The sequence below is a fragment of the Rhagoletis pomonella genome, unplaced genomic scaffold, assembly GCF_013731165.1.
Source record: "Rhagoletis pomonella isolate Grant_MI unplaced genomic scaffold, Rhpom_1.0 Rhpom_scaffold_00007, whole genome shotgun sequence".
Classification (NCBI taxonomy): Eukaryota; Metazoa; Arthropoda; class Insecta; order Diptera; family Tephritidae; genus Rhagoletis; species Rhagoletis pomonella.
In genome coordinates this window covers 34,654,644-34,676,812 of record NW_023458561.1, presented here as the reverse complement: position 1 = coordinate 34,676,812, position 22,169 = coordinate 34,654,644, and the positions used below count along the sequence as shown (strand labels likewise).

Below are 22,169 nucleotides of genomic sequence, written 5' to 3'. Positions count from 1 at the left end.
AAATAAATACAATGAAAAGATCATTTGAATTTTTCTTTAACTCTACTTACAAGCAGAGGTATGTACATATAACAGATGAACAACAGATAAGGTGGACTTTTGTTGACTTTTTGTTGGGTGCACTTGATTGTTTGGTGTTACAGACAGTATATGTACGCGTGTAAAACATGATATGAACACCACAATGTAGAGACAAGACAATGTAATTGCTACTGAGATGTACATAAGATGCAGCTCAACAACAAATATAAACAACTGGGAGATAGCACTGCCTAATTTGAGTGTAAAGGGCCATAACTCAAAATTTTATACAAAATCGATTTTTAACCATATACAGTGGTGGAAATAATTATAGCCGCACCACATTTTGACAAGATTTAACATATTATTTTTGGTTTTATTTAATTCTGGTTACTGTTATATCAAAATATAGTTCATTCCTAAACAAACCATGTGCAAATCCAAGTTTCTAACATTGTGCAATGTTCTAAAAAATCAACGAATTTTCGTAAAAATTTCTAGCTTTTTTAATAAGATTTTCCAACAAAATTCTGGGTATGCAGTTTTGTAGCCCATAGAATTCCAGTAGAACAAAGTGCAAGTTTCAAATAGCTAAAAATTACCGTTAATTTTTTAGAAATTTTCTTTGTCGCGGATGTTACGGGTTTCTTCCATATAAGAATTAATTGTGTGTATTCGTTATATGGAAGCAAAAAAAATAATTCTAAAAAATTAACGGTAATTTTTAGCTATTTGAAACTTGTACTTTGTTCTACTAGAATTCTATGGGCTACAAAACTGCATACCCAGAATATTGTTGGAAAATTATTAAGTTATTAAAAAAGCTAGAAATTTTAATGAACACGAGAGAGTCGAATCGTATCGAAAATTTCACGTCATTGCCTAAAATTTCCACTCGATTAGTGTATTAAAACGGAATAACTCGGCAGCACTGTGTAGTTTTCACGCGTTTTGGACGTTTTTAAGCTGAAATTAGTCAAGAACGTAAACCTACCGGTACGTAAACCCGAGTCAGCTGACACGATCTGTCTTACCAAAGCGCCATGTAAATGAAAGCTCAACACCGCAGAGTTTTTCTGTAGTTGTAGCCCGTGTCAGCTGATTTCTCCTTCTTTAGATGGTTGCCACTTCGTCAGTTTTACAGATGGTAAGAAAGTTATAAGTTCCTATTCAAAATATGTTTAAAATATTTGAAATTTACTATTGAATAAGGTTTTTGTAGAAAACTAAGTAGTTTATATTTAGCTAAAATCTTATATAGCACGAAAAATTGTAGTTGAAAGGGTAAGTTTATGAAATGGCATTCATGAGTGGCAACAGTGTAGTAAGCAACACTGAGGGCTCCAGTAATCGACAAAATTCTGCGTATACAGACTGCGTTAAGTATACGTTCTGCGTTCTCGACTAATTTCAGCTTTACTTATTTCAGTACGGCAATAGACAATGCTACTGTTGTCGAGTCATACAATTTAGCCTACTTTACGACATACGCAACGAGGCTGGAAAGTTTGTTGATTTTTTTAGAATATTGCACAAAGTTTGAAACTTGGATTTACACGGGGTTTGTTAAAGAATGAACTATCTTTTTATAAAAAAATAACCAAAATTAAATAACAACAAAATAAAATATTAAAACTTGTCAAAATATGGTGCGGCTATAATTATTTCGACGACTGTATGTATGTACATTAGGGTGGTCCAAAAATGCATGTAATCGACTCTTCACATGTTAGCTCAATCCTACTCAGCTAACACCCCTCTCCCTCTAGTTCGCTACGCTTCCACAGGAGTAGTCATCGACAAGTTGAGGACCTTGACCGTCGGGGCCAGTAGGTGCATTTTCTTTCCCTCTGGTGTATGTAAGAGGCGCACTCTCGGCTCCGTTTCAGTCCAGTAGTATCATTTTTTTATGTCTTGGGAAATCGGTTGAGATTCACTTGTGGTAGACGATCGCGGCTGTGGTGCTGTATAAAAAGGTGGACACTTCAATGTCGCTTCGAAGTTAAGACACAAAAGCTGGCGCGTCTGAGTTACGATAGTTTGTCTGACAAAGCTGATATGGAATAGTTTACTGACAGTGCTGAATCGGCACAAAGTTAGGATAGTACATTGAGTTATGATGATTTTTCGCACGGCGATAGGTTAGATTGGCTGCTATCGACCAGTTAAGAGGAAGTAGCCCGAGGATATCGAAATGTTGACTGGCGGGTGATGCGCAGACGAGAGTATTTCCTAAAGTGGCAGGAATTCACGTGACTGATGTCGCATAAATGCATATCCGGCTCATGACACTCGGAGCAGATGGTATAAGTAAGGAACAAGAGCTGCTGGTTCTGCAAATTTCTGCAAATTTTCATTAAAATATCGTATTTTTCAATTACCAACTTGAGTATGGAGTTTTTAGCCCATTCATTCTTAGTATAAATAAATAAAATGCAAGTCTGAGGTAGCTAGGACTTACCAATGATTTTTTTTTTTAATTTCTTTGTTGAAGGTGTTGCTCATTTTCTCCATATAAAACAAGAAAGTCTCAAGTTCGGGCGTAGCCGAACATTAAACACCCGGCGCAAATCTTAACTATGTATATGTTTTTCACCTTTCCGAAAGCTACCGCTACATGGTGAGCCGGGCTGTATCAATTTTGAGTAAATTAGCGTCCTTAAATTTCGAAATATTGAAGTTTCAAGCATTTCTGAAATTTACCGTTATATGAAAAGCTCGGTTATTTTAGTACGCTTTCAATAATTTTCAACGGTTTGCTTTTATGTGGCAAGCATAATTACCATACCGAATTTGGTACAAATTCGTAGAACGGGTACCGAGATACATATATGTGATCATAAGTGGGCAGTGCCACACCCATTTTCCAAAATTTTATCATAAGCGCATTTCTTAGTAAAGAATTGTTGCAAACATCAATTTTGATTAAATTAGCTTTAATATTTACTGATCTATCGAAGATTTCGTATTTCTCTAAATTACCGTTATATAGGATGTGGGCGTGGCCATTTAGTATGCTGTACCAAGGCCAGCAACTGTGCCAAGTTTGGAAGAAATTGGTGCAACGGTTACCAAGATATACACATGTAACCATAAGTGGGCGTCCCATTTTTCAAAAATGTATGTTTTTATTTTTCGTCTAAAAATAATTGTAAACATCAATTTTGAATAATCTTCACTAAAATATCGCATTTTCGTATTTCTGAAAATTACCGTTATATGGGAGGTAGGCGTGGTTATTGTCCGATTTTGCCTATTTGCTTATTATTAGCGATTTGCGATAGAAAACTTTCAATTGAAAGGATGTGTATTTTTAATTAAAACGTATTGTATTGTGAATATGTAAACTGCTATTTTGACCGAAAAAATAAGTCAGAGTTAACTGTTATAATGGACCATTCCCACGACAGCCGGTTCTACGTACCGGAATGACTCGGGTTTTACCCAGCCACAAAAGTGGCCACCCGAACAGACAGCTGCTTGCAGAGGAACCCTCGCCTAGGCACGTCCGGAGGCATCTATGTATATGAACTGACGGACGAAGTCCAGAGGTTCGTCAAGCAACGCCGAAGAAATAAAAGTAAATTTTTAACTTTTATTTTTGACCGAAAAATAAAAGTAATATTTTAATTTTTCTATTTGATCAACAAAATAAAAGTGAAGTTTTAACTTTTACTTTTGACTTAAAAAATATCAGTCAAAAAATAACTGTTAAATGCTGACTTTTTTTTTTGAAAAAAAGTAAAAAAGAAAAAATAAGATCATATAGCATTAACATTCCTTGGCTAACAAGCATCACATTGCTATATATATAAATGTTAACAAGACCAATTCTTTTCGACTGACTTTTTGAATAGAAATAATGAAAGTAACTATTATTTTCGATCGTTGTTGCTTACTGATTATAATACACTACTTTTTTATTGTTCATTTTTAAAACTAAAAATTAAGTAAGCATGAATAAACATCACACCTAAGGAAGTCAATGCAATTACGTAACAATCAAATCTAGTCCAATAACTTTTTCTTCGACTTGGGAGTCGATATCGTTTTGAGTGCAACCCTACGCGGTGTTTTATTGCTCGACATGGGTGTTTTTGGTGTTGGAGTCTTCGCACCATCTTTGTTTGTGGATGGTGTTTCCCCAACTATAGACTTTTCCACGGTTTTATCGCCTACGTCTACGGCCACATCTGCAGACGAAACGTCTACCGAATCCTCGTAGACCAAACGTATATCCTCTGTGCACTCCAGTGTGGTATCGTTATTTATAACAGCTTTTGGGTTGGAGGCTACAATTGTTTTGATAGGCCCTTCCCCTTCGGCTTTTGATGGTTGAGATGCGTTTAGCTTTGCAGATTCCTCATCTTCTACTTCCATGGGTGTTGGCCAGGCATCAAGCGCTACTTCTTCCACAGTTGTTGTAGTCGGTGGTGCTGGGGCCGCAATAATTGCACGTGGTGCTCGACGTATTGATATTGGTGTTGCACCCTTTGACTGGCGCGTTGCGCCGGCATTGAGTTTTGGAACCGATGCTGGTGACTGCATCTCCTGCGCTAGAGTATTTGCAACTATCGCAGAATTAGGATTTGTCTCACTTGCTGTGGGAGTGTTAGAAGTTTTGGTTGTGCTTGACAAAGGAGCCCCACGGGGTGTGCGTCTCACCGTTATTGGTGTTACTGTCCGACTTTTTTTCTCCGGTGATTCGAAACGCTCATCGGAGCTTAATATTTCCTTATCAATAATAATTTTAGCACCAAGTGTTTTTGTTATTGCTAAAGCGGTAGCAGTATTGCTTGAATTCTTTTGGAGGCCCTCCTTAGCTGGGGTTACTATAGCACTTTCTTCGGCGCTAATACTTTTTACAACTTCTTCTGGTGGTTTACGCTGCGCTTCATCCTCTTGCATTGGATCCTCAACACTTTGCTCCTCAGATATTTCCGTTAGTGCATCGCGCTTGACCATGCTTATATTCTTTTGCTCATCTGTAGATTGTTTGCGCTCCTTTAAACTTTGCCCATCGTTTTCCTTTTGTTTCTTTACCCTCTTAACCACTGCACTCGTGTCATTTGCACCAAGCACTTGCGCCGCGTTTTCATATTCCTCTCCCAATTCACCTGCCTCAAAAGTGATTAGCGAACAGAAACCATCTGTGCTTGATACAACCACAATTCGACCATCACTCGACCAGGTCACATCGGTCAAACGCGTGTAATGAATGTTGGAGATTACAGCAAAAGGTTGTCGCTGCTGTGTATCATAGAAGTAAACGGAACAACGTGTAGCCACAGCGAAAATCATGCGGTACGGCAAGGGCACTACTGGCGGATTTATATCAAGTTTATGTGACCGCAATCGATATAAAATCGGACAACATCGCACTGCTACAGTATACTGCCCTGGGCAAGGCAATACAATGGCAGGTTGTCGAAAAGCGTGGCGGCTAAAGACATACGTGGTGTGTAATGATTGTGCGACACTATCAATTTCAGCAACACCAGCCGGCGTTAGCAACAATTTACCATCTGGTGTAAAGCAAAGTCGACGAAAGAAAGTCTGTAATGTGTCGTCGTGGAATAGACGCAACCGCTGACCATGCAGTTCATGACCTTCACTGACCGGCAGCGTTGATTTGTTAATACGGTGTAAGACCTTCTTTGTCTGTATATCGAAAATACGCAGATATCTGTAAATGAAATAATGGTTAAAGTAGATCGAATTTCATAATAACTAGGTTCCAGAAAAAAAAGTTGATTTTCACCAGTTAATTTTTCTGCGTATTTTTACCTATCTGAGGAGAGAGTTGCAATATACTGGTTTTTGGGGTCCCAAGCAACGCCTTGTACAAACGATTTATGGTCTCGTAACATGCCCATTGATTTCCCTTTATGTACATCCCAAACAATTGCTGTGTTATCTACTGAACCACTTACGAGAAACTGAGAATTCGGAGCCCAGCTCAAGTCATAAATATCCTCCATATGACCTCGTAATACCTTCAAAACAATCCATACTTCTTTATCCTGCTCGTTTGTGTTATCTAATATATTCAGCGGTTCCTGATCTCCCTTTTGCTTCCAAATGAATACTACACTCTCATCGTCACCGGATGCAAGCAATTCACCATTCGGGGACCATTTTACAGCATTCACAGCACGTTGATGCCTCGTCAAATCTGCAGCTAAATCTAATTCTATATCATTTCCGTCCTCGGTGTAGTTCATGTACCAGATAAGTACATGAGCATCTGTGCCACCAGAGGCAAGACGATGCTTTACGATGGAATTTTCTGCCTGAGCTTGAGATTTAGGTTGTATATCAACACTCAACACTGGATCACGGTTGTGCCAAGATATTTCGGGTATTTTACACTTCATATTTCACACGAATTCTTATTTTATTTGTTCGATGCGGAAGTTTTCACAACCGCAAGAAAATCGTATTTACGCGCCAAATGTCCGACAGATGACATATCAAATGTCAAAAATAAAAGCAGAAGAAAACAAAAAGAAAAAATACGGTTACCGCACGCTCCTATGATAATTGAATAAGAAATTCGGAGAGGTATGATGGTGTACTCCAGTGTTGGCACTGCCTTAAGCTTAGTATCCAGCTCTTAAGAAAAGCAAAAACTCCATATAAAATGACGTACAAGAAATGGCTAAGAAATTTTCTTGAGTCAAATTTCCTTAAGGCAGTACGCAGTTCTTCAGAAATTTAGTACGCTTTCTACTACGGTTTTCTAAAGTTTTTTGTGAAAAAAGAGCACAAGGCAACCCAGGTTTGCAACAGAAATATATGCCCGTTCCATTATTTCTTGAGGAAAGAGTGAGGCAACAGGCTGTGCGTTATCAAAAATGTCAAAATTCCTTGGACAAACACGCGAAATAATGGCAATTTTTTCTTGACCGTTTTCTTAAGAGCTGGATTGGGATTGGGGCGCCAATCACGAATAAGAGAGCGAATCAAGAATAGGAGAGCGAATCACTTGCCGTGGAGACATCGTTTAAGCCATGATAAAAATATAGTAAGGTAGAACCGCTGAGAGGCACTTTTAAAATTCTTGACGTTTCCAAACAATTTAATTTTTAAATTTACTCACAAACTCACACACACAATTTCATTTTCAATCTCAAGCAACAACAATTTCGAACAATTTCAATTTTTTATTTTCACTTTTATATGATTTTAAAATGTTGGCAAACTTCAAAAAAAAAAACATGGCCGACAAATTGAGAGAACGGTTATACCTTGCTGTGTTTTTATCATGGTTTAAGCTTTAAGTTTGACTGAATATTCTCAAATTTGCTGTGGGTACTCCAGTGTTACCGTTTTGTACATATGTATCCAATTGGATACATTTTCACCTTAAATTTTTTTCCTCAGTGTAAATTTAGAGACCTTTTCCCATAAATACTCGTAAGTTGTTTTATTTATTTAAGAAATTTTATTCCAAAATTAAAAATATGCAGATTACATCCCTGCAAATGTCAAAATTAGAAGCAGACGAAAACAAAACCAGAATAAGGTTACCGCACGCTCCATTCCACACTCCTATGGGTATTCGGAAAAACGATGGTGTACTTTCGGACGATCCCACTGAAAATCCTGGAAATATCGTCAAACTTGAATTTATTTAAACAGGTTCTATTTTAATTACCTCTAATTTTCGTTAGCAATTCCACATTTTGTTTAAAAATCCACACTAGTAAAGTATTGAAATGCTCAGAAAGTCCTGTAAACAAGGTTTTAAAAGCACAAAACGATAATACTTTAGTTCCCACGACAGTCGGGTCTACGTAATCGGAACCACCCAGATTTATATCTGGCCAAGGACTGTCACTCCAGCAACACTCCCCAAAGAGTCTTTGGGGAATTTGTATGCTGCTACAACAACAATAATACTTTATTACGAATTTTATATTTATTTAATTATGATTGGGACATTATATTCTGATATTCTCAGAGGTCTTTTTTTACAAAAATTGTAAACGCTTCTGAAGGAGAGGAGGTATAATGGCAATATCGCTTATATTTTAAGTACAATAATGTTAATTGAATTACTTTTTTATTCTAATCGAATTATAAATTCTTACATGGCTGATGCTTTTTAAAAATAACTTAAAATTAACCTAAATATAAATTTTTGACATTATTAAAGCATTTACAGCCCCGTATTATATTGTTTACAATTATGGAATACGTTCTTAAACTGAATATAAAAAAAAAAACAAATAACTTAGATTATATATCATTACAATACATACATTGAAGACGGCCTTTTCTGTCGTATATTTATAATCAGCTTTTCGTTTATAGAAATTACCTTAAAATTTTATGAGCCCCTAACGCACGATCGGGCGAAGGCTGCTCTCACTTTCTCCTATTTGAAGTCTCTTATCGATACCTACATATTATAGCAAAATCAATTTTGTTTTGCCAATTAGAAGCGATTACAGCAACATAATTATAAAAACCGATATATTCCTAAATAAATATGTATTCATTCAATGATTCGATGAGCTGCTTTCAGTGAAGTAAGGATGTTGCATTGCCTGCTCCGCACTAATTCGCTGATTTGGGCGACATACTAACAATTTTTGCAGTAAGTCTCGACCCTTGGAATTAAGACGTGGTACTATTTGGCTCCAGGAAGTAATGGGCGGAAAGGCTACAAAAAATTAACAAATCACATTAAACTCTTAAGGTGTATTATAGCTTAACTGCAGTTAAGAGCTCAGAAAAGTTCAAATAATTCCAACATGCGGTGATCGGAAAGTTTTTTTTTCTTAACTTTTGTTTTTTTCCTTTCGTTTGCTTCTATTTAATAGGTTCGAACTACCCTCTTCGAGTTGTAATCTCAGTTTTTTAAACGGCATAAACTGCAGTTAAGCTTTATGAAATCAACTATTAAATGAGCTCGAATTGTACAAACATGGAAGTGCAACATAATCAGCCAAATGAGTTACTCCAGGCCAGGATTCCTCTGTAGGCGTACCAAGCACACGGAAGATTTTCATCAATTGATCCAAAACATCAGAGCCAGGGAAAAGTGGACGACCTGCATCGGCGAGTTCAGCGAAAATGCAACCAGCCGACCACATATCAATGCTAGTTGTATATAATTTTGCACCAAAGAGCACATCAGGCGGTCTATACCACAACGTAACCACTTCGGCAGAGTAGCACTTTACCGGGATGCCAAAGGCACGCGCAAGTCCTTGAAGAAATAAACAATGAAGTTATTGAAACGATTTTGCCTTTTACCATTTTCTTTCTCTACCAAAATCAGCTAGTTTTAATTCGCCGTTTTTATTGATTAATAAATTCTGTGGCTTCAAGTCTCTATGGAGTACGTTGTGACTGTGACAAAAGGCGAGCCCACGCAGCAGTTGTAACATAAAGCTGCGGCAAACCGCCATATCGATTTCTCCATTCAAACTGTCAAAGTACTTCTTCAAGTCCTGATCGCAATGCTCGAAAACAAGCGTCAGCTTCTTGTCTGAGTGCAATACATCGTATAGACGTACTATATTTTTGTGCTTCAGCTCCTTTGTTTATAAATATTGTTTATTGATTTGGAAAAATACTTAAACCAGTACGCCTACATACCTTCAACAGACAGATTTCCCTGAGTGCCGAGCTGGGCACTCCCTCGTCGTCTTCGTCCAGACGGACGCGCTTCAATGCCACAATTTCCATGGTCTCACGATTACGGCCCTTAAATACAGTACCGTAGGTACCCTCACCGATTTTTTCCAATTTTTCATATTTTTGCATTTTAAGCAGGCAGCAGACAAAAATTACCGTTTATAAACTCAATTTACAGCCAGGAATTTTCGGCAAAAAAATTGCAAATCTTTTAGAACAAGTACCGCAGTGTTGGGAAACAACCATAAGTGTACGTGTGCTAAACGCTGATAAGAGATATCCAGTGCAGAAAAATGCTTGTTCTACGTACTAAATTAAAATAATTTAGCTTCTTTTTTACAACTACATTAATTTGTATGGTACAGGACTATCGTAAGCAGACCAATTCATTATTTGTAAAAATTCATAACAAACAATTTAATAAATGACTTGTTTATTTATTTGTTCACTTGACTTTTTTAAAGTTAATCAGTGTTGAAAAACATCCAACAGCTGTGATTTATTTTCGCGATTACCTTTTAAAACACATTCACCCAATTGTCAGCTCAAATGTCAATTGAGAAAATTCTGTTGTGACTGGAGAAGTTACTTTGCAAAAAATCAAATCAGATGTACATTAATTGTAAATTTTTGCCTGAAAAAAACCATATAAATAGATCAATTTAATATTTGTACGCCTCGCAGGTGTGTGGAAAATGTTTTAACGTGGCGGTGAAGTAAGTAAAACATGGGTAATTTAGAGCCATTAGCTTTGCTGTGAGGCGCTGTTTCTCGCATCACTTTGCTATTTAGCAGTTGTATTCGCAGTTGGAGGTGTCTTGTTGGCTGTTCGGCGGCAATGTTAACGTCGCAGTCGTCATTGTCGCTATTCTTCAGAGCTAACTCGCTTCATTGATATTTACTCCCCCTTTTGGGGTACCCAGATATACATGCTCTCGATTGAGATGGCCTTTGTTGCTCTACTGATAACTTCCAATTAAGCAGCGCAAAGCAAAACAACAACGCTTAATTTGACCAACGAAAATTAGGAAAGTTGCGTACATACATAAGAGTACGTTAGTCAGCGCTGATAAAAACCACATAAAAAAATAAACATCCGGCGTTCGAATATTTTGATTAAAAATTTTCCTAAAATTTCTATGCACTTTTCAGAATATCATCATCATCATTTACTTCTCGACCCGATATTGTAAGCCAGTTGTTCCAACTCTGATAAATCCGCTGTACATTTAAGTTTATTTGAGTTGAGCAATTACATGATGGTGCCGCCAAAGGAAAACGTCGATCTAGAATGTTTTTTGGTAACAAAGCATTCCTGGAAGGGAAAATATAAGCGTATATTGGCTATTGGCACCGCTGGCATTTCTACGTACAATCCAGATAAATTTGATTTGACAAATCGTTGGACATACTCGGACATTATTTCAGCGGCACCAAATAAAACATCAAATGTAGGAGTTTTGCCATTTTTTTTTTTCAAAGTGTCAACAACATTTATATCGGTTAACTCATTGCAGATACCCAATGAATTTGTGCTCACAATAAAAAAAGAGAAACGCGGCGATTCCATACGCTTTTCATCCGAATATCGTAATGACATACTCTGCTCGATATTAAAATACTACAAAGAATTTGCTGATAAGCCTAAAATTTCACAAGTAAGTGGTTTGCAATGAGTTGTTTATGAAGTAGCGCTTACCTCACACGCCCATTTCATTTGTTAATACCTTATCTATTTATGTATGACCATATGTTGTTTGTATGTTATATATACTTAAATGTTTGTTTACACTGTGCATTACAGCGTTTCCCTGCTTATAAATATCATTGGTCTGGCATAAGTTTACCCACAATGCTTGAAGTCACACCATGCTCATTAGATCAGTTGGATCCAACAACCAATGAAGTGCTCACCAGCTACATGTACAAAGACATAGAGGGCATAATAGGTACTAATAGTTCTTTTGATATAATATAAACTGAAATTTGATAGCATGTAGAGTGGCTTTCGGTTTAAATCAACATTATTGAATTTGAGTTTAACTGAACACGGTTTGAGAGAAATGCACTGCACATACTAACAAAAATGTTAGGAAATTTCAGATGCAGGACTGTCTAGAATCTCTAATTTAAACGAAATTTTTATGGATCTCTTACATACTAACCATTAAAGCTGTGCTATATCTCTAAAACTTTTTCTAAAGCAAACACTCTTTTCTTACCCAATTTAATTTGAATAACTTGTCTGCCTTCTCTACGTTATAAGTAGGCATTTCTGACTATGAAGGCGGCATTGTAATGGCCCATGGTGGCTTTAGTCGTTTACATCTCTTCAAAGCATTGAATCATCATGAAATTGTGCAGAACATTGCTCAGAGATCAGTGCAATTTCTTGGCATAGAAACAAAGATACTCAAAAGTCAAATAACACTTGAACAATTCGAGCGTCAACGTTTCGGTGAATATAGGTAAATAATCTGTTTTCATGTTTACTATTTGTATGTATAGTACCTACAACTCCAATTTTCCTCCAATCTAGCGATGACCAGTATCAAACGTCTATGACTGAATTCACTGTTCAAAAAATTACGCCACGTCATCCGGATCCAGTGAAGCGTATACTTTGTCTCACGGAAGCAACATTGCTGGAACGCGATCCGCAGACATATAGCGTGTGCACGCTACGTCTTTTAACGGACGTATTTGCGCTAGTGCGTGATAAAGACAACTTGCAACGCTTTTGTATTGAATATAAAAATGGTATTTTGCGCCAATATTTGACAAATGATCGAGATTCATTATTGGCAACGCTCTTGGATGCAGTACGTTCGAGCGGTAACAAAGATGTGCATGTACGCATTAGTAATACACCGCGTGGCAAGCGTTATGTGCCATTCAATTGTTCCGTCGATGAGGAAACCGAGGCAAATTTGTTGCGTTTAATCATAAATAATGTGCAAAATCCGTCGAAACGATTCGAAATACTGGAACGCTTTAATGCAAATATTCCGCACAGTGGTCTCAATTACAGTGTGACTCAAGATGTACGAAAAAAGTTAAAATGGGAAATGTTATTGCACTTGTTTAACTATTATTAAATTTTTTCTTGTAGAGTCTCTTTGCCGAGAACAAAGAGAAGCTCATCTTGAGCGCGTTGCAAGCCTTGGCACAAAAAGAATTAGACAATCCAACAGCACAATTAAACAATCTCGAAATTGAGGCAATTTTTCACGCACTCACACGTTTGCTCGCTAGTAAAGTAGGGTATGGAGCTTTTACAAACCTACCAGGGTAAATTACTCTCAAAAATTTTCCTTGAGTTACTCTTTTAACATTATAAATGTATACATACTTCTTTTTAGTTTTCGCGAAATTATTGGCACTAAAATAGTTGCCGCTCTACGCCGAAAAGATCTTGCGGTTACATACTCGGCCATCGATATGATCAACTCACTCATGCACTCTGTGAATGCTGATCATGATCTGAAGCAAGAACAATTGAACAAATCATCGATACTGTCGTCCAAGTCATTTTTAGAAACTTTGCTCAACATGTGGACAACGCATGTGGTATGCCAATATGCCTTCATTTATTTCCACACGTAATGTTTCGAAAAATATTACTGATTCTGAGAATTTTTCCTTCGTATAGAGTCATGGTAGCGGTGCACTGGTACTTTCTGCGATGTTGGATTTCCTCACATTCGCTCTATGTGTGCCTTATAGCGAAACAACGGATGGCAAGCAATTCGATACGCTACTCGAATTGGTTGCCGAACGCGGCCGTTATTTGTATAAACTATTTCAACATCCCTCGCTGGCCATCGTTAAGGGTGCTGGACTTGTTTTGCGCGCCATCATCGAGGAGGGTGAGCTACACGTGGCACAACAGATGCAAGCACTCGCCTTGGATGAGGCAGCACTGTGTCGTCATCTCCTTGTTGCATTATATACACCATCAAACGATCCAACGCTGACAACTCACCGCCAGCTTTCGCGTCACTTAATTGGCCTGTGGATTGCAGACAGCGAGGAAGCGATAGAATTGTTTAAACGTATATTTGTAAGCGTTTTTTACTGTTAGTGTTGTGAAAAGAAGTTAGCGAAATCTTTTTAATTTCAGCCCGCTGGCTTGCTAATGTTCCTGGAGAGTGAGGAGAGCGTACCAAAGACTGATGTAGAGGACGACAAGTTAAATTTTCGCGATAATTTGAAACTTGCAATACAACATTCCATTAGAAATAGAAAGAATATCATAGAAAAACACTTGCAGGTATGCAAAAAAAAATATTTTTCACCATATTGGCTTTATTTTCATGCGTATATTTTTTTATTGGTTTCAAAAGGACATTAAGCATTGGGGCATGAACCTCTTGGAACAACAGGATCCCGCTGCCCAGGCTATTAAAAATCGTCCGGTAGTGCTGCGTAATCGTCGTCAGCGAAAGAAAAAGGACGATGCTGTTTTAAATTTGCCTTTCTTCTTTTACAACTTCGCCAAAGACCATAGTCTGCCGAATTTAATATGGAATCATAAGGTAGCGATCGCTAGTCTTATATATAAATTTAGATACAGTTTTTTATAATTCTTTTATGCACATTGCACATTCGACGCGAAAATAAGTTTTATTATGCAAAAAAAAACAAGATTCGTGAACAAAAAACAATGAAGACTATTCGTCTACATACCCATTATATATTTTTTACAGACTCGTGAAGAGTTGCGTATTTGCTTGGAAAATGAACTACGTCAATTTATGAATGACCGTGACCTAGCTGGAAATATGATTGTGGCGTGGAATTATCAAGAGTTCGAAGTTACTTATCAAGTACGAAATTCATTATAAAGCAGACACAAATTTCATAACCAAATCCACAGTTTATAAAAAAGAAACGTAATTATTTGTATGTATGTATATACTTTTGTAGTGCTTGGCTGATGAAATCCAAATTGGTGATTATTATATACGCTTAATCTTGGAGAAAGACGATTGGCCACAAAATCTCGTAAAAGATCCGTAAGTTCTTTTAAAGCCATAGCTTACAGAAGATTTCTAATAATTATAATTTCTTAAATTTCAGCATCGAGCTCTTCAATGCGCTTTATCGTCGTGTGCTATGCCGTCAGCGTGTCAATGATGACCAACTTACGGTGGTGTCGCTGCAAGCCCTTGCGAAAGTCTATCGTCGTTATCACAAAGAAATCGGTCGTTTTAGTGATATGTCTTATATCCTTCAGTTAACAGATCGGGTATGGGCCAATATGCTTGTTAATTTCATAAATCCTCAAAAAATGTAGTTCAATTTACTTGCAGTGCCTATCCCCATCACTGCGCGATGCACTCATAAATCTTATATCCTGCCTGGTGCTGGAGAAATCCAATTGCCGTCCACTTGTTGATCACGTGCAGTGCCTTGTTGATCTGATCACTCTGGCACATTTACATAAAGGGCGTGCGCAGCCCAACACAAAAACCAATGTCATAGAGGCTGGACCAAATATGGATGCGTATGAGGAGAAGGATTGGTATTACAATATTGAAAAAGAGGGACAGAAATCAGAACGACAAGGCCCGATCACATACTCGGAATTGAAGGAGCTCTGGCAAAAGGGTGTTATCACACCAAAAACGCGCTGTTGGGCCATCGGCATGGATGGTTGGCGATCGCTACAACAAATTCCGCAACTTAAGTGGTGCCTTATCGCCAAGGGTACACCCATATATAACGAAACCGAGTTGTCCTCAAAGTTATTGGATATACTCATAAAATGCACGAGCTTCTTCCCAAGTCGCACTCGAAATGGCACGGCCGTACTTATACCCGGACCCAAACTTTCACGTAAATTATCGGAATTCGTGTGTCTGCCGCATATTGTACAGGTGTGCCTCACACATGATCCCGGCTTGTTGGAGCGCGTTGCAACGCTGCTCTGCCAGATTATGGAGGACAATCCGGAAATGCCGAAAGTATACTTGACGGGTGTATTCTATTTCATGCTCATGTACACCGGTAGCAATATACTGCCTATAACAAAGTTCCTAAAAATGACACATATGAAACAGGGCTTTCGCAGTGATGAGGTGAATATGAATATAGTACACACAACGTATTATGATAATTTTTAATTCATAAACTTAACTCAATCTATGTGTTTTAGACATCGCAATCCGGCATAATGCATCGCAGCATTTTGGGACAATTGTTGCCTGAGGCAATGGTGTGCTTTTTGGAGAATTACAGCGCTGAGAAATTCGCGGAAATATTTTTAGGTGAATTCGATACACCTGAAGCGATTTGGAGTTCAGAGATGCGACGTTTGTTGATTGAAAAAATATCTGCACACATTGCGGACTTCACGCCTCGTTTAAAGGGGCACACGATGGCGCGGTAACTTTAATTGATATGTACTCTTTAGAGAAAATATCCCTTATACCTCTATTTTCAGCTATCCATACCTTGCCATACCAGTCATTAGTTACCCACAGCTGGAAAATGAACTCTTCTGCCACATCTATTACCTGCGTCACCTTTGTGATACACAGAAATTTCCCAACTGGCCCATTGCTGACCCTGTGCAGTTGTTAAAACACACATTGGATGCTTGGCGAAAGGAGGTTGAGAAGAAGCCCCCACAAATGACTGTGCAACAGGCGTACCAAGATTTAGGTATCGATTTGGCAAAAACACCAAAGCCAGATGAATCGTTGATACGCAAAAGTTACTATCGTTTGGCGCAAATGTACCATCCGGATAAGAATCCGAATGGTCGTGAGATATTCGAGAAAGTTAATCAGGCTTATGAATTCTTGTGTTCGCGCTCAGTGTGGTCTTCAGGCGGGCCGGACCCCAAGAACATAGTGCTTGTATTACGCACACAAAGTATACTTTTCGAGCGCTATGCCGATGGTGCGTTTTTTCTTATTCTTATAAAGCCTTTTAAAGCACTTAATAAGTTATTTTCCCTGTATTTCAGTATTGCGTCCCTATAAGTATGCTGGCTATCCTCAGCTGATAAAGACCATCCGCCTGGAGACACGTGATGATGAACTTTTCTCGAAAGAGGTGCAACTGCTGTCAGCCGCATCGGAGCTTTGCTATCATACCGTGCACTGCTCTGCATTGAATGCGGAAGAATTGAGACGCGAAGAGGGTATCGAAGCACTTTTGGAGGCCTATACTCGTTGCGTATCCATTTTGGGCGCCGATTCCAAGCCCGACTCGCTGCACTATCAAGTAATCTCGAATGTGACGCGCTGCTTCGAGGTGGCCTGCAACTTTGAAAAATGCAAAGAAAAGATTATCACGTTACCACAGCTGCTCTCGGATGTCTGTCGCGTGGTATACTTTAAGGTAAAAGAGATTTCAATTAAGTCATATTTGCAATTTATTGACTAACTCTTATCTTCTCCTTAAGCACACACTCTCTGTCAGCCTAGTGACCAGCATGGCGGCCAACAACTATGAACTTCAATGTAACTTGGTACGTAATGGCGTACTCTGGTCGTTGCTAATATTCTGGTTCGATTATGATTACACGCTGGATGAGAGCGGCGTACAAGCTAGCGATAAAAGCAATCAGCAACAGGTGGCTAACAACTTGGCGAAAATGGCTGTGCTAGCTTGTATTGCACTCGCTGGTTACGGCTTAGAATTGCATAAGACACCCAATGGAACTGACAGTGCCAGCGGCGATGGCAGCGAATCACCGACCACAGCTGCAATTGCATCTATACCAAATGTGGCTATTGCTTCACCCTCCTCCTCAGCATATACGAAAAATGCACATAACCCGCTGCAAAATGCCACCAAGCAATTAGCTATAACGACTGGGAGATCCGCCGAAGCGGGGACGAAGGTTGTTGCTAAACAGGATTCCAATGCCAGTAACAAATCAGATGCAGTTTCCAATGCATCATCCACTGAAAAGGAAGCAAGTGGGGAGGCGAATAGCAGTTCAAGCGCTAAGAGCAACGACATAAACCTACCGAAATATACAATAATTTCTGAAGCGAAAAACACAATCGTGAAGCAGGTGCTGGATCGCTTGCTCACACCATACATAGCGAATAAATTGCCCATTGAACGCGCCGGCGATGTAAGCAAAGTGTTTAATTTACATTAAATTTTTCATTACGGGACTTTCTTTGCACAGATTTTAAAATTACTTACATCAAATACGCGAAATCCCTACTTAATCTGGGACAATGGTACGCGCGCGCAACTGATTGATTTCTTGGAAACGCAGCGCACCACGGCTGTTAAGGAAACATTCGAAGATGTAGCTGAGGTGTATAATTTAGTTTCAGAATTCCAATACGATGCTAGCAAGTAAGCGTAAAATTCGGATTAAATTTAATTTATTCAATAACAATCGTCATCTTCAACTCCCAATAGAGATGAACTACATATTGGCGGTGTCTACATACGTATCTACAATGAAATGCCAACATTCCCCATATCCAAGCCGAAACAATTCATCATGGATTTGCTGGAATATCTTAAGCAAGCTTATCATTTTCTGACCACCAACAACACTGACGGAAAGGTCAATTCATATCCTGCACCTATTGCGACCAGCAAAATAGGACAAGATGGCATTCTTACACCAATACTGGCGCCGAATCATCCACAATGGCAGCAGCAACCCCCAAGAACTGGCAAAACGTTTGATGAAGTGCTGAACGCTTACAATCGCTCAAAGATACGTAACAAACTCGAAGCTAATGCCTTACTCGAACAGCAACAAATGCAACAGCAATACAGATACGATTTTGTAAACGATGCAGCATTGCAGCCACATGTGATAATGGTGCTGCAGGCCCTAATGGCTGTGATAAAATGCAATGCTGAAGTGGAGATACAATGCATTGGCAGTTTCAATATGATCTTTGGTTTCCTAGCGCATAATTTGTTTAAAGACGTATGCAAGTGCTTGCTTTTAATTCCACTGATATTTTCACGGGTTAATAACCGTTTCGGTTTTTTTTTTCAGAACACCACCGTTAAAACGATAGCGCTCGAAGTGGTTGCCTTAGTTTCACGCAATAAGGAATGCGTGTCGGAGATAGCGGCTTGCGAATTGCTTGGCCAATTTTTGGTAGCATTAAAAGATCCCGATTTGCGCAGCAGTCAAGTAAAAGTGCTCGAAACTATGTCTGGTCTCATGAATGTACAGGAAATGATTAAGGAGGCACAAAACAAGGGTGCCGTCATTTATTTGTTGGATATGTTTTGCAATTCGCGTAATCCACAGATACGTGAAATGTGCGCCGAAATAATGGCCAAGATGACTGCGGATCGATTAAGTGGGCCGAAGGTAAAATCTGAATTCCCTGTTTATATTATATGCACCACGAAAACGAAAATATGCAGTATTTAGTCACAAGTGTAGAGAAAAACATAACCTCAAAAAAGTTTAAAGGCTGGGACATAATACTTTTTCCCATAATTTTTGGATGTTGCTCGGACCACCTTATTCTTATTTCATATTTTTGTAGTAGGAAAATGAATTTATATTTAAACGTTTTGTGGTGAACTCTACACTTGACATAAAACATAACCTCCAAACATTTTAATATAAGGCGTAATAGAGGTGGGTTTTAACACACCCAAATCAGTCTAAATGAGAAAAAAGCCTCATATTAAAAAAATTAAAGCTTTTTAAAACTTAAAACAGGCTGAACTAAGTTTTGATAGAGGAGGCCATTTTAGAAAAAACATAACCTCAAAAAAGGGCACTAAGGTAAAGGTTAAACCCAGACGGCGGTCCACAAATTATATGTAACTTGAACTGATTTTTGTAAAGTTTACTTTATGGGCTTCCTGATTATTTTGCTTGTATGAGAACATAATTTTTTGTTTGTCATCACGCAGGTGCGTATTACAGTATCAAAGTTTCTGCCGCCACTATTTGTCGATGCTATGGTGGAATCGCCACAAACTTCGGTGCAATTATTTGAATCCATACATGAGCATCCTGAACTGATATGGAATGATAAGACCAGAGGCAATGTCTGTGATGCCGTAGCGGATTTGTGTGAGAGGTAAGTTTTTCTAGAAAAAATTTCAGTGTATGCATTTATTTCATGCGCCATACAGTTTCTATCGAGCGCAAAACGTCAACGAAAAACATCTTTGGAAGGATCCAGAAATGCTGAAGGACATCGTCTCCAATGAAATTGTAGTCGCAGGCGTGTATTTACGTCTATTTGTCAGCAATCCTGCATGGACGTTACGCAAGCCTAAACAGTTTTTAGCAGATCTGCTGGATTTCGTTGTGGAGCAAATCAGCAAAAGCTCTAGCGAGGTAAAAGTCTTAATGAGGGGCAAAGTCGTTCATTGCTTTTTTAAACCAAAATTATGTATATTTTGTTTCACCACTTACAGAAAGATACATTGGAATTGTCAACAACAGCTTTAGTAGAGCTACTGCGTTCGCAGCCAAATCTGGCCGATGATATACCGGTTTTGGGTCACATACCTAAGCTTTTTAATTTGTTGCCCGTGCAGCCTAAGAGCACACTATCAGTATTACACCAACTCTCATTATCGGAGGTGAGTATGCGATTTTGTGCAGTTACTACAGTATATTATTTTCTTTGATTTCAATCAATTCACCTAAAAATATCGCTTTAATTACTTGTAGTTTTGTGTAAGTGCTGTTTCACAAACTGAATGCATATTGCCGCTCAAGAAATGCATGGAACATCATCGCGATTGCATTGAAAAGTCCTGTGAGACACTCAGCAGACTATTCAAATATCAACATGTAAACATTTTGTGATATCGTTAATAATACGGCTTATCTCATAGGATTATTGTACTCTTTTGTAGGATTCACTCATCAGTCAATCGTTGGAAGTGAATTTAGTGCCATTTTTATTGGGCCTCCTTGATAGTCGTCTGGAGTATGTGGACAATGCATCCGCTGTGAAGGCGCAAATTGTTGCCGCACTTAAGGGTATGACACACAATCTCAATTACGGTGAACGGGTTACGCAAATATTGCTGAAACATCCCATATGGGCGGAGTACAAAGATCAACGGCATGATCTTTTCATAACCGACACCAATATAAGGGGATATCTGACAGGTATAAAGATACTCTCAGCCATTTTTTAAAATGCTAAAGTGACTTACTAATGCCTCTATTTAGGTGTAAATCCCACCGCTGGCTACTTGACGCAAGGACCAACGCAAAGTGTCGACGTACTCACCTCACCACCGCCCATTGATCGCGATGATCCGTCAGCGCGGCCGGCCATAGATTAGTAAACATTCAAGGCTTGCTGCAACAGCAAACACATGCTGAAGCTTTTGTCGATGCTATGGCAACAGAATAAGACAATTATAGTATTGTCAAGGCTTTAATTGAGATCACGATGTAAAGCAAAGCAATTTCACTGCATGTGTTATTTGCAACATTGGTGCATAGCGCTTGTAGACACTCAAAAGAAATTACGCGGCACCGAAAAACATTGAATCCAAATGCACCCAATTAAGGCGTCACATAATGATTTATTACTTATTTGTGAACGTTGTTTTTGTATTACTATATTGTTACTAAGTTACATGTTTCTTTATACAAGAGCGTTAAGCAAAGTATTTTTTTTTTTTCAAAATTAAGAATAATTAATGTTTCCTTAAATTGTGTATATCTACTAATTCCTAAATGAATTGAATATTTTTTAATGCACTTACTGTGGGATCGATATATATATATATACATGTGTGTGTTTTTTTAATCCAAAACACCAATACACCAATGCCAGTTATGCTTGCAACAATGGTGTTAAATTAAATTGAAAATTGCAGCGTAGCAGCTTGTACGCAAGTCAAGCAAAAAGCAAGTAATATGAATACGCAACTAAATTATCATAATTTTCAAGCATACTCACTGGAACACACACAGAAATACGCACTTAATTACATGGAATTTTTATATTTGTAGTTTATAATGTTTACAAATCCATACATACATATGTAAGTATGCAGCATATAGTACATAATTACATACACACAAAATGCATATAAATATATACATACATACACACGTACATATATAAATATATCTAAACTTAAAATGATACGGAAAAAATCAATCTTAATAAAAATCCGATTCATTTTAAATGAATGTGCTATGCAATGCTATTTGGAATTTTTGCAACATCAGCGTATTTTTTCATGTGTGCATTTCTTAATAGTTGCCCATTGCGTGGTTTTAATTATGGATTGAATACTAAGCAGAACGCCAATCTAACATAGTCAATTGTAGAGGCAATTGCCGTAGCCACTATCCGCCACCGTTCCAAGTACAACACCAAAAAAAGGTTGTACTTCGCGTTGACAATACGAAATGAGTAGAGACGTTGCAGATAGCCGAGGACGTCGAGTTTCTCGGAGAAAGCTATATCATAGTGGCTGAAAAGTGATGAGGATTATAATAAAAGATGTAAATCGGTTTGTCGTATGGCAATAAAACAAAAAAACCAAGA

The 22,169-nt window shown here is 38.2% G+C and overlaps 5 protein-coding genes across 6 annotated transcripts in view; 1 reads left to right on the top strand and 4 right to left on the bottom strand.

Annotated features, from left to right (window-relative positions):
• Positions 1-22,169, bottom strand: part of LOC118742685 (G protein alpha o subunit) — a gene marked incomplete in the record, with an annotated part of 381,368 nt that overhangs the window by 216,256 nt on the left and 142,943 nt on the right.
• Positions 3,897-6,500, bottom strand: LOC118742676 (chromatin assembly factor 1 subunit B). The gene is made up of 2 exons (XM_036474925.1): positions 5,809-6,500; positions 3,897-5,707 (listed from the first exon to the last, which is right to left on the bottom strand). The coding sequence occupies exons 1-2, from the start codon at positions 6,396-6,398 to the stop codon at positions 4,030-4,032; spliced, it is 2,268 nt and encodes a 755-aa protein (XP_036330818.1). The 5' UTR covers positions 6,399-6,500; the 3' UTR covers positions 3,897-4,029.
• Positions 7,945-9,902, bottom strand: LOC118742686 (cyclin-dependent kinase 5 homolog). Its single transcript, XM_036474944.1, has 4 exons — positions 9,634-9,902; positions 9,305-9,572; positions 8,957-9,241; positions 7,945-8,692 (listed from the first exon to the last, which is right to left on the bottom strand). Exons 1-4 carry the CDS (start codon positions 9,799-9,801, stop codon positions 8,529-8,531), a joined length of 885 nt encoding a protein of 294 aa, XP_036330837.1. The 5' UTR covers positions 9,802-9,902; the 3' UTR covers positions 7,945-8,528.
• On the top strand, positions 10,294-21,696 carry LOC118742673 (dnaJ homolog subfamily C member 13). Of its 2 annotated transcripts, none has more exons than XM_036474919.1 (28): positions 10,294-10,388; positions 10,825-11,123; positions 11,190-11,330; positions 11,477-11,621; positions 11,942-12,140; positions 12,212-12,716; positions 12,785-12,963; positions 13,035-13,242; positions 13,325-13,735; positions 13,796-13,945; positions 14,019-14,210; positions 14,382-14,501; positions 14,602-14,690; positions 14,755-14,923; positions 14,988-15,755; positions 15,833-16,062; positions 16,121-16,581; positions 16,649-17,025; positions 17,090-17,770; positions 17,828-18,003; positions 18,070-18,595; positions 18,668-18,991; positions 19,549-19,718; positions 19,774-19,981; positions 20,062-20,229; positions 20,321-20,443; positions 20,509-20,767; positions 20,831-21,696. In XM_036474919.1, the coding sequence occupies exons 2-28, from the start codon at positions 10,929-10,931 to the stop codon at positions 20,944-20,946; spliced, it is 7,290 nt and encodes a 2,429-aa protein (XP_036330812.1). In that variant the 5' UTR covers positions 10,294-10,388; positions 10,825-10,928; the 3' UTR covers positions 20,947-21,696. The 2 variants fall into 2 exon arrangements, with proteins under 2 accessions (XP_036330812.1, XP_036330811.1); XM_036474918.1 differs by having other exon boundaries at positions 11,939-12,140.
• Positions 21,887-22,169, bottom strand: part of LOC118742689 — an 8,760-nt gene continuing 8,477 nt past the window's right edge. The window contains exon 2 of the mRNA XM_036474946.1: positions 21,887-22,095. Coding sequence (XP_036330839.1) covers positions 21,900-22,095 — 196 coding nt within the window. The 3' untranslated portion in view covers positions 21,887-21,899. The remainder of the gene's footprint in view (positions 22,096-22,169) is intronic.

What these genes read in the sequence shown, in the direction of transcription:
- LOC118742676 (XM_036474925.1), bottom strand. Translation starts at nt 6,398, where the DNA reads ATGAAGTGTAAAATACCCGAAATATCTTGGCACAACCGTGATCCAGTG. An exon ending in GCAACTCTCTCCTCAGATAG is followed by an intron (nt 5,708 to 5,808) that starts GTAAAAATACGC and finishes TTTCATTTACAG; the next exon opens with ATATCTGCGTATTTTCGATA.
- LOC118742686 (XM_036474944.1), bottom strand. Translation starts at nt 9,801, where the DNA reads ATGCAAAAATATGAAAAATTGGAAAAAATCGGTGAGGGTACCTACGGT. An exon ending in GGGAAATCTGTCTGTTGAAG is followed by an intron (nt 9,573 to 9,633) that starts GTATGTAGGCGT and finishes TTATAAACAAAG; the next exon opens with GAGCTGAAGCACAAAAATAT. An exon ending in TGATTATGTTGCACTTCCAT is followed by an intron (nt 8,693 to 8,956) that starts GTTTGTACAATT and finishes AATTTTTTGTAG; the next exon opens with CCTTTCCGCCCATTACTTCC.
- LOC118742673 (XM_036474918.1), top strand. Translation starts at nt 10,929, where the DNA reads ATGATGGTGCCGCCAAAGGAAAACGTCGATCTAGAATGTTTTTTGGTA. An exon ending in TCATAGAAAAACACTTGCAG is followed by an intron (nt 13,946 to 14,018) that starts GTATGCAAAAAA and finishes TGGTTTCAAAAG; the next exon opens with GACATTAAGCATTGGGGCAT. An exon ending in AGGGCTTTCGCAGTGATGAG is followed by an intron (nt 15,756 to 15,832) that starts GTGAATATGAAT and finishes TATGTGTTTTAG; the next exon opens with ACATCGCAATCCGGCATAAT.